This window comes from Arachis ipaensis, chromosome B9 (assembly GCF_059453495.1).
Source record: "Arachis ipaensis isolate K30076 ecotype BB chromosome B9, ASM5945349v1, whole genome shotgun sequence".
In the NCBI taxonomy this organism is placed as follows: domain Eukaryota; kingdom Viridiplantae; phylum Streptophyta; class Magnoliopsida; order Fabales; family Fabaceae; genus Arachis; species Arachis ipaensis.
The window spans coordinates 140962670-140973955 of record NC_142444.1 but is presented as its reverse complement, the minus strand read 5'-3'; the positions used below and the strand labels follow the sequence as shown (position 1 = coordinate 140973955).

Below are 11286 nucleotides of genomic sequence, written 5' to 3'. Positions count from 1 at the left end.
TATATATATATATATGTATGTATGTATGTATGTATGTATGTATGTATGTATGTATATAAACTTTATAACAGGTGAACGCGAGTCGAGTCTAGGTCAGCTCCACGAGTTTACTTAGACTCGCGAATTTGACAACCTTGAGTAATTTCATTGTATGGTACGTGAGTTTTATGTTCGAAAAATTTAAAATTTGATTTTTGGTGAATCACCAAAATAAAAAAAATAGCAAAACACAAATAAAAAGAAAAAAATAGACCTATGCAAAAATCTAACAAATTTAAACCTTTCAACTTAAGTTTTTAAAATGTAGTTTCATGACAATATTGTCTTTTTCTTTTTTTTATCAAAGAAAAATATTCGTTGATATGAATAAGTTATGACTACTTAAACCATGAGTAGAAACTAAAAAATGAGATTTTTTAATTTGAAATGACAAAAAGAACCCACTAAAATAAGTATTTACCAGAATTATCTGTCATGAGATCAAAATAAAAATTCATGGAGTCTCCAAAGAGAGAAGACCCGCACCCCACAAATGAATTAGGATGAGGGCTAAAAAAGAAGTCCCACCCCATAAACATGAGCTAAATCTCATGATAGAAAATTATAATATAATCCTAGATTCACTTTTCTTTCCATATAATTTTTCTTCATATTCTGTGTTGATTTTCATATTCCACTTTTTCTACAAAAATATAAAAATGGAAAACCGGAAACAAATTGGAAAAGGATTATATAATACACCAGGACAAATTAGCCTCAACAATATTACAACAAGGTGGATCAAAACACCCATGAAGGGAACAAAAGGTTGTCATATATGGCGGTTACTGATGTCATTAAGGCAGTTTTTTCAACAACAAAAAATAATAAATAGGGATTTACTTTCCCATTATTAATGGTAACCTCATCAGTGGAGGAGCAAAAACGCGAAGAGGCCAATCTTATGGGGATTGAATAATTGGAAATGAAAGATGAAAGAAATGGGAAATTATTAAATTAATATTGCATGAGAAAATTAATGCTAATTCTGAGAAAGAATATTTTTAAAAAAGTTACATGGTTTGGATATTCTACCTGATGTTGTAAATGCATTTTCAGCTCAATATTGTAAAATTCCTTACAAGTGAGAGTGAAAGAATGTGCATTTGAATAAAGAATTTAATTTTGATATCTCATCCATATAAACAATTTTACATATGTATCTAATTACATTTTACGACACAAATAAAATTTTATGTTGTCACCGATAACAAAAATAACAATTTTTTATATTAATCATATATATAGAACTAAAAAAACGAATATGGCTAGATAACTGTATAAAACATCAAAACTAACTATGAAAATATCTATAATTAAGGATTGAAGGGAATCAAGGGATAACTTAATCCATGAATTGTCAATGAAAAATGTCAAAAACTGAATGCATCTATTTGGCGCCAAAAAAAAAATCGGAAAACAAAATGAAGTGTTAATTATCGCTTTTTCTAATAATAATAAAAAAACACAATCTTGGTACAAACGAAGACTAAAATATAAATTAGGGCAAACGAAGGCAAAATTTTGGTTATGCCTTTAACTTGGAAGGCATATTTCAATATCATAGGCCTTTGGATACAATTGATATCAAATGTGACAACAAATACAATAACTCAGAAACCTGAACTCTATATCATGATGATTTCTTACGAGCAAACCTCTGTAAAGATTTTGGTAAATCAATGTTCTCACTAGTTTTCTGCTTCTTATGGGATATCTTTTGTTCCTCGTTAATCTTCTCCTCTAAGTAAGGCCTCTTCACTCTAGCAATTGCATCCTGCTTCTTCTGTATCTTTTTACCTGGCTTATTTCTTCCTTTTGTTTTGTTCTTCAGTTTTGTGCCCTTGGCAGCTTCAACTGCGGCTTCAACTTCAGCCTCCCTCTCTTGCTTTGTCGGTTTCTCTCTATACGTAGATTTCACCGTACCAATCTTGCTTGGATCCAGCATGATAGTCTCAGGTGGAAGTTTATCAAGAAGAGACCGCACTTCCTTCTCTCTCCGCTGTTTAGATGTTTCAAATGGATTGGCAACCCATGTGTCGAAGTTGGGTTCTCCGGCACCTGGAATAAGAATACTAGACCAACCCATGGAATGGCCAATGGCTAGAACATCTTCATACGGCCGAAAAGCTAATCTTCCTATCTGGTAACCTTTCGCCATCGAATGAGTCATGTACTTAGAATAGTTCTGCGTCCCAGAAACATCATTCAGAACCTGTACAAACGAACCAACACCACAAGCAAGCAAGCCCTTTTGACTAAAATCCAGTGTGTTTGCGTGGCCCGTTAACGTTTGAAGAGGCTCAAATTTCCTCAAGTCCCAAAGCTTAATCCTCTTATCTTTACCGGCTGTGGCCATTAAGTGGCCATTTGGGTGGAATGCTAGTGCTGAAACAGGCCCATGATGACATAGCATTTTCACAAGGGGAGCAGAACTAGTTGGCTTCCACATTGTAACTGTACCACCTGCATGACCCAGACCAACAACCGCATTGAAGGGGTTCACTTGCATCACATTTGTGCGTCCCAGGCCTGTTCGAAAATTACCCACAATCTCACCCATTGTAATATCTTGATAATGAAGTTGCCCAAATTTGTTGACTGAAGCCAACAGAAAATGGTTTTTCAGAAACTGAAGCTTTAATGCTGCACCATGTTCCTGGAAAAAGGTAAACAAGTAAGTTCCATAAGGACGCATCATGATTTTACAGTTTCAAGAAACTTCTAAAAACAATAATCAGAACTTCCCTTTTTGCAAGATGCTGGAGGTAGCCAACTACAGCACAAATTTCTACCTACTTTGAGGCTTTTAAGAATAAAAGGTAATGCTAAAATGCACATATGAAGGATATACATTCCCTCATTATATGTTCCACTAATAGGAAATGAGGATTACTCAGCATGTCTCATTTCGAACTAGTTCATTTAAAATAATGGAGACAAGACAAATGGAGTAATTACAATTTGAAACCATCTGCATATGTTTGGGTTAATCATTATATTAGGATGCTAAAAAGAATTTAATGAACCTTTAGAAGAGAGCAAAATAAGAAAGAAATATATCAATCAGAATCAGATAACATGAGATTTAGACTCCAGCATATAAATATGAATGGTTCAGCTTCAAAGGGATGACAATTAACCATCAGCATATGCCAAAATATTCTAGAAGTTGACTATCAGCTAAAATGTAACAACAAAGGCATAGAAATCACTGACCCTGAGGCAGCGAATTTCAGTTCCGTCTCGATTATACATGTAAACAAACCTGTCAAGTGTGAAATTCTACAGTTACTCAACAAGGACAGCAGTATATCACCAAAGAAGTTAACGTGTTAAATATTTTGACAAAATAAATTTTAATCAGCTTTTCCAAATGGTAGAAAATTTCTATGCGCATCATATGACAACAAAATAAGATGTAAAAGTCCCAAAGTGTGTAATCTCATTTCAATAGTGTATTAAGCAAAAAGCACATGGAATTATATAGATAAAATACGAATCCAATTGTGTCTCTGTAAAGAGAAATTACTTCTTCTGGGCAGCAGCGAAAAAGAGCTCATTATGCAAGAATACTACATCACGCACTGTTTCTGCTACCTGAAAAAAAAAGGAACAATTAACTTAAAATCTCAGTATGCATGTCGTTTTGAAGCAAACAGCAGCCCATTCATCTTCTAGCATGCAGATTACAGTTTTCATCAATAAAGTAAAGGAAGTGCAGAAGTACTTTAAAACACGCGTGCAATAGAGCATACCTGAATCTCTTTGATTAGGTTAAGATTTATCATGTCCACAATTCCAAGGTGGCCTTTACGACCACCAACAGCCATATAACGGCCGCTTGAAGTAAAATCCAGGGTATATGGACCAAGATCTACAAATATGGATTGTAGCACGATGAAGTTAAATGACAGATCAAGAAAATAACAAAATTGTTTACATGCAAAAAGCGTCCCACACTCCATTGCCTTTGGGATAGAGTATAATAAATTAGGACAGGCAAATCAAACTTGTAAAAACCTGTTAGAAGGAAGGGCAGTGCCAATTGAAAGGATTAAAGGAACATTGATTTGTAAAAGAACTAAAACTAGAATTAGAGATTCAAGTAAACACCAAATTCCCTGAAATTCTAATAATTACTCAGCAAACTGTTTCAATAACTTGTACTGAAATTAAGATCATCTCAAATCATAGTAGTTACTAGTTAGTACAACATGTATGAGAAAAGCAAAGCATTTAAGTGTAAAGAAACCACAAAGAAGATCATTCACCATCTTGAAACATAAAGCAATTGCATTGAAGTCAGATGTGCTTTCAAATTCAAATACAATTAATAATTTTGTGTAAAAGTTCTACCTTGCCTCTAGAACAAATAAGCCAAATAACTTTAAATTCCTATGAGTAAAGGTCCTAAGCACGACCTCAATACCACTGATGTACAGGAAAGAAAAGCCAACTGACTTGGATAAATATAATGAAATATACTGATTAAATTTATATACTTTAATTCAATTTCCCCTCGGTAGGAAAACTTTTACATAGTATTTAAAGCATAGGAATCAAAAAACCAAAATGAAAGGCCATAACTAACAATACAAGTTATAATGGAGACATAAATCTGACACAACCCAAGATGCTAAGAAAAAGCAATCAATTAAAGGTACCTGGTAAAACAATATCGTATTGGTTCCTTAAGTTTACAAGACCTACTTCTTTCGCTATAGCCTCCTGTTTGATCCTCCATGTCTTCTCTATGCCTTCAGCCTCCAGATAACCTCCCTCGTTAGGCATAAGCCACTGCATAACCAAAATTATAAAGAGAACATAGAAATTCATAACATGCAATTTTATAATCATACCCTAAAGAAGCACATAAATTGACATGGATGCTTGATATGGCATGAATATAGCAGACACTTTAATAATGGATGGACATGGAAACGGCTATATATATATAGAGAGAGAGAGAAGTTCACGATTTGTATATATTTAAATATTAACAAATGTGAAACTGCCAATATTTATTATTTCAAGTTCCTTCAAAAACAGATAAATGTTCTTTGATATACGTTATATGTGCCAATATTTGCTATTATTGAGCTCATTCAAGATATCAATACTTGATAGATATATGTTCCATGTGTCTCATATGGGTATCACTATTATCCCTCAAATTCAGAAATACAACCGACCATTCAACTTGATACTCAACACACAATTAACCCCAAATGAAGGTAAACAATCTTCACACGGAACAGTTTATAGACCAAATTGGTTGCATTGCATCACCTAATGACCAGCCAACCTTAGTTCTAATAGGAATATGGAGTCAAACATAATGCAGCAATAATTTTTTATGGATTAGACCGTAGATCACATCCACAGAAAAACTTAAGAATAAGAAGTGTATTAATGATGTGAAAAACAAGAGGATAAATTCAGTTTTCAGTTCAATTGTTGAACATAAAAGCCACATGAAAAACAGGTTACCTTTTCCGCCTTGGCAGCAGCTTTCGCGGCATTGCCATATAATTCTTCTCTAACAGATAGTTGACGCTTGAGCTTCCTATCTTTCAAATCCTGCAAATTATAGTTGACAAATTAAGATTAAAAGATAAGATAATTGACTGCCAGCGTATTGATTCACAAAACCATAATAACTCTATATACCTCAAAAGAAGCAGCTTCTCCTCTGAGATACTTCTTTATTTTCAGATCTAACTCATCAGAGATGTCCTGAAAAGCAACACATAGTGTAAAGAATAAAAGTACATATCAAAATCCAAAACAAAGACCACAGTGAAATATAACACAGACAAAAAACTTTTTTCAAATTGCTCCATTGCCAATACATTCGGGAAATAATGCTGTAATACTATAACCCAGTGTTACACGAAAATGAAAATATTCAATTTGATGTAACAATTCTCAATTCCAAAATTCAGAGTTCAAACTTGTAATGAAAATTGAAATCAAGTTCAGCTAAACCCTAAGCAAGCATGCTTTACTTTTCCTTCTCCTTTTTCACAATTCTGAGTATACTCTACCTATGAATTCAGATTTAAAAAAAAAAAACCTTGTCTTCCTTGCTGTCTTGGTCATGCAAGCACATAAGCAGGTCAACGCTAAGCTTTATATAAGAAATGAAATATAACAGGGAACGAGAACGACACAGTAACATATTTTCCCTATGAAGTATTGCCAAAAAAATCGAATTTACTTAATGGAAGCAACGTAGCAGTATTCAGAGCTAGGTTTGAAGCACAGGAATTTCAATGAAGCGATAGTGAAGGTGAAGGGGAAGAACCTGAGTAAGTAGTACCTGATTAGCGGAAGGTTTTTTCTTGGTAATAATAGCATGGTTGTCTTGTGCTTCGTCCATGGTTGGCCCCAGAGAGAGAGAGAGAGAGAGAGAGAAGATGATGATTCAGCTTCGGAGGACGACGGAGGTAGTGGACGAGGTGGCGGAAGAGAGTGTATGTGGGTCTTCGAAACGGCGCCGATGTGTTGGAGGGTTTATTTGGGGGTTTTGCTGTTGCTACTTGCTGCTGCCTCTGCCCAAATTTCTATTTTATTAAAAAGTAAAAAAAATAAAAATAAAAAAGTCCCCCTTTTTTTTATATCATTAAAATTAACACACAAAGTTAGAAAATCAGAAAACCAGCAACAATATTATAATATTATTATGGCAGAATATAACAAATCAAGAATATTCAGAAATTAACGAAATTTTAGCAACTCAGCAACTCAATCAGTATTATTAACAACAAATCAACCGTACAAAACAAGCAAAAAGTCAAAAACAAATTCAAGAAGCAGTGCTTAATGCTTACCAGAGGAAGGGACAAAGAGACAGATTAAAAAACCAGCAACAATATTATTATGGCATAGGGGTGTGTATGGGCCGGGTGAAGCCAGGTTTGATGTGACCCAGACCTGACCCAAAATATATACCGGGCCTATTTGTTAGACTCGAACCCAACCTAGACCCGATAAAACTTATACACTTTCGGGCCATGATTATACCGGGTAAAAATCGGGTGAAAACCGGGTCGTTAACATTATATTACCTTGATACCTTCTTGTAAGTTAGCATGTAAAAATATCCAAATTTTTAAAACTCCAATCATTATTTGACATGGTAAAATTCACTTAGAAAAATATAATAAGAATCAACTCTTTTCTAAAATTAAAGTATAACCATAATCAATACTAATATTGCCTAATAACACCAAATATTTAAATCAATACAAATAACACAAGATTATGCAATTCTAAAGTCTTATGCATTTTAAACATAAAATATTAACTTATAGTCTTATATATAATGACTAATAACACAAAATATTAAGGTTTACAACACTTAAATTTCACATAATAATAGCCATCATCCATCACTAATAACACAAAATATTAATTATGTATGATGATCGGGCCACCGGGCCGATTTCGGGTGACCCGAGCTATGGCCCGGACCCGATCCGAAATAATGACCGGGTCTATTTTTGAGACCCATACCCGGCCTTAGACCCGATGAAATCACACCAAATTAGCCCCTAAAGTGTTCGGGACCGGGCCGAGTCTTCGGGCTGGGCCGGGCCATGCACACCCCTATTATGGCAGAATATAGTAACTCAGAATAATCAGAAATTAACAAAATCTCAGCAACTCAGAATCAGTAAACTAACCCAGCAACTCAATCAGTATTATTAACAACAGATCAACAGTACAAAACAAGCAAAAACAAATTCAAGAAGCAGTGCTTAATGCTTACAGGAGGAAGGGACCGAGAGACAGAGAGAGAGCTCGACGGCGACGGCGACGGCGAGGAGAAGAGAGAGCTCGACAACGACGACGACAGAATCTTCAACCCTGCTTCCGACGACCAGACGACAAACACAGAGAGAGCTCGACGATGACAACGACGGGGCTGCGGGGCTGCGGTGGCTACGGGCTGCGCGATTAGGGGTCTGATCGTTGTTCTTTCAACTCCAAAATTTCACTTCAGTTTCAGAGAGGAGAGGAGTGTGGGACTGGGTTGGGGGCTTGGGGCCGTTGGGGATTTAGGGTTCGCCTTTCTTTTCTTTTTTAATTTTTAGGCGCAAACGGCGCCGTTTAGGGGTTTTTTATTGAACCGGAACCCTTAAAAAACCGGCCAGTTCTGACAGTTCATTGGTTAACTGCCAGTTCGACCGATTCTGTAACTAATTTTTTACCTAACGATTTTTAAAGCTAATTGAATCAGCCTGGTGACCGGTTCTCAATTAATCCAATTGAACCGATCAATTTGGTTCGATTTTCATAATTATGATTTCTAGAATATGTACCATTGAGAATGCAGAAAGCCCAATGAAATAATTACCAAAAAAATAGGCCCAATCGAAGATTGAGTCAATTCAGGATTATCAAGTAAACCAATTTGGGTCAAGACATCTAGTAGTTATTAGCTCAGCTCATCTGGGTTTTACCCCCACTTACCACAACCCGGAGACCCATAATTGTCAAAACTAAACTGACAATCGAACTGATTAAATTATTGGTTTATTAGTTTATTGGTTCAACTGATAAATTATTGATTGAACCGATAAGACTGATTCTACATAAATAAAAAATATAAAATAGGTGGATATATTATGTCCTCCTATCAATTTATCATGTAAAAGTTAACGGTGATGCTTATATTACCGTTAATAGGATTTGTAATAAATAGAGAGCAGTTGATAAATGTTATATGAAAACTCAAAAGATACTTAATGTCTTATTATCCAAAACTACATCGTTTCCATATTTATGTGACAGTAACGAAACATACATCATTGTAAATAATGAAATACATGAGCAATTTTGTTTTATTTCACATTATCCATAGATGAAAAGATATACATGTCCACTATTTACTAAATACTTTTTTTCTTCAATGACTAATTAGTCTTAACTCTTAAGTTAAAATTTTCGAAGACCTAATTGTCACGATACTCTAAAAAATTAAAAATAAATACCTTTTACTAACATTTTAATATTAAATATTTATTTTAATAATTATATAAATCTTAAAGAATTATAAATAAAAAAGGGTGAGTATAAAATTAAAACTAAATTAAATAAAGCTAAAATAATTCAATTGTGTATGTATATAATATATATAATAATTGGCGCATACATTAACAACGAAATTACCAGCCTAGTGGCATGGTACCTTGGATTGCAGTCGGTCCGGTTCGATTCTTACAACTATTGCAGACCAAATCGTAATCTTCGGCCGCGCATTGTATTCTCACCGGTGGCGTTAGCTTCTTCTCAATCTGTGACGAAGAATTCTCAATTGTTCACGACTGTAGCATCTTCTTCTTTCGGGGCACGTATGGATTAAAAACAAGTAACTGAATGCTTTCATTTTGAGGTAATGTTCAAAATGGTCCATGAAATTCTCAACTCGCTTCAGATTAGTCCCCCACTTTTTAAAATAACCAAATAAATCCCTCACTTTCAAAATCGTAAATCCCTGTTAGTCCAAAAATTACCAAGCGTTGCGCTGATGTGTACAGTTAAGTGCCAAATTGGCAATTTGATGCATGCTGATGTAGACATATAATGATTTCAACTCAAATTGATGCCCAAAATTTAGTTAAAATACCCAAATTGATCCATTCCTACTTATGAAACCCTAACCCCCAAATCTTCATCTTCATCATATATTCTTCTTCCTCTCCACTCCTCTTCGCTGTTGTTCATAGTATCCTCTCAAATTTTATTCGTGGCTCAAAAGTCTACTTGCAAGTTCTTAGTTCAAAAAATATCCTGCCATTAATATAGAATCCAATTCTATATTAATGGTTAAAAAATTATTAAGAAAGTTCAAGGCTTCCAAGCCTGGTACATGAGAGAATAACAATGAAAAAGATAAGTGAACAAGGAGCATAATGTGCTCAACAAAGTTCTACAATACAGAAAAGTATAACTGCTATGCATCATGAAAAGATCTTAAGATACTTTCTTCACTTGCTGATGAAAAATGGGTGTGATGTAATAGCTGCTACACCTAATCATAACAAAATGGTTCCACTCTCATTTTTGTTCTTCACTTTGTTTTTTTCCTATGCAAGTTCAAACATGAAAAGTGGTTAGATTGAGATGATCGACATAATCCTAAATGATGATATTCACATTAAATGTACACTATACAGCTAACAAATGTCTCCTTTATTTGTTAAACATTGATCTAACTTACATCTTAATTTATTCTACCACACTCCTCATATAGAATTGACTGCTTACAAATACTATCTTTCAAGTTCCATTTAACAATTTGCATGAAAAAGTTTAAGATAGAATTAAAAAAAAATGGTTAGCGTTCCTCCAACTACAGGATTTGCCTAAATGCACAACATATTTATCCTCCCAAACTCAAGCTTTATACTTCAATTGAAGGACATTTCTTCCCACCAAATTTTTTTTCTTTTTCCTCTCCTACAACTTTACCAGTGACCAATTACAATATTAACCACATCAAAAAAGTCCAAACCTCAGCCAATACTAAAGTGAGCATGCCTCTTTGCATCACCTTTTCAAACTATTTATGTCTATTAAGTGTCGCATGATTGGGTCAACAGATGGCTCCAACAGATAGAACTTAGAAAAGACCCCCTTACTCAAGTTTCAAGTATTTACCAAAATAGAGATACTACACTATGGGCTAACCAGTGTTGGTGCAAATTGCTTGCAAGAGAGCTCAGTTCACACAAACAACCATAATTTAATCAAACAGATTAGTTTGCAGAAGCTTGCAAAATCAAAGACCTTCTCCAGATATAATATGGCATTGGTATCTAAATCGAAAACATTGAATTGTAACAAAAGGTAAAGACATTCGGATTCCCTATTAAATCCACTATTCTTAGCAATACACAAACATCAAAATCACCCAACTAACACCAACACAGTTAAAAAAAATAAAAAATAATAAACCTAAACTCTTACCGTTTACCATGGCCAATGTTTGAGTCTGATGATGTTATTGTTGATAGAGGCAAAGAGCTTCACTAGTCGAATGAAAGACAGTGGACGAGCACCAACGAGCAACGACGACGCTGACCTGAGACGATGATGACGATGAGAATGTCTTCGTGTTAATGGGGGGACCATTTGGGAGTCTTTTATTTAAGGAGGATAGATTATAGATTTATAGGGTGCAAACGGGGTCGTTTTACTGTAATTTAACTGTATACATCAGCATCATTAAAATAT

The 11286-nt window shown here is 34.6% G+C and overlaps 1 protein-coding gene and 1 long non-coding RNA gene across 2 annotated transcripts; both read right to left on the bottom strand.

The window, feature by feature from the left end:
- Positions 1–1464: 1464 nt before the first annotated feature.
- Positions 1465–6596, bottom strand: LOC107618746 (Transducin/WD40 repeat-like superfamily protein). Its single transcript, XM_016320888.3, has 8 exons — positions 6365–6596; positions 5713–5778; positions 5533–5622; positions 4707–4839; positions 3798–3916; positions 3572–3639; positions 3259–3307; positions 1465–2698 (listed from the first exon to the last, which is right to left on the bottom strand). Exons 1-8 carry the CDS (start codon positions 6422–6424, stop codon positions 1673–1675), a joined length of 1611 nt encoding a protein of 536 aa, XP_016176374.1. The 5' UTR covers positions 6425–6596; the 3' UTR covers positions 1465–1672.
- Positions 6597–9155: 2559 nt separating this feature from the next.
- LOC148546586 (uncharacterized) lies at positions 9156–11185 on the bottom strand. The gene is made up of 2 exons (XR_015899251.1): positions 11020–11185; positions 9156–10136 (listed from the first exon to the last, which is right to left on the bottom strand). It is a non-coding gene; the product is annotated as an uncharacterized LOC148546586 (long non-coding RNA).
- Between the last annotated feature and the right edge of the window lie 101 nt (positions 11186–11286).

What these genes read in the sequence shown, in the direction of transcription:
- LOC107618746 (XM_016320888.3), bottom strand. Translation starts at nt 6,424, where the DNA reads ATGGACGAAGCACAAGACAACCATGCTATTATTACCAAGAAAAAACCT. An exon ending in GAGAAGCTGCTTCTTTTGAG is followed by an intron (nt 5,623 to 5,712) that starts GTATATAGAGTT and finishes TATAATTTGCAG; the next exon opens with GATTTGAAAGATAGGAAGCT. An exon ending in ATACGATATTGTTTTACCAG is followed by an intron (nt 3,917 to 4,706) that starts GTACCTTTAATT and finishes CCATATTTGTAG; the next exon opens with ATCTTGGTCCATATACCCTG.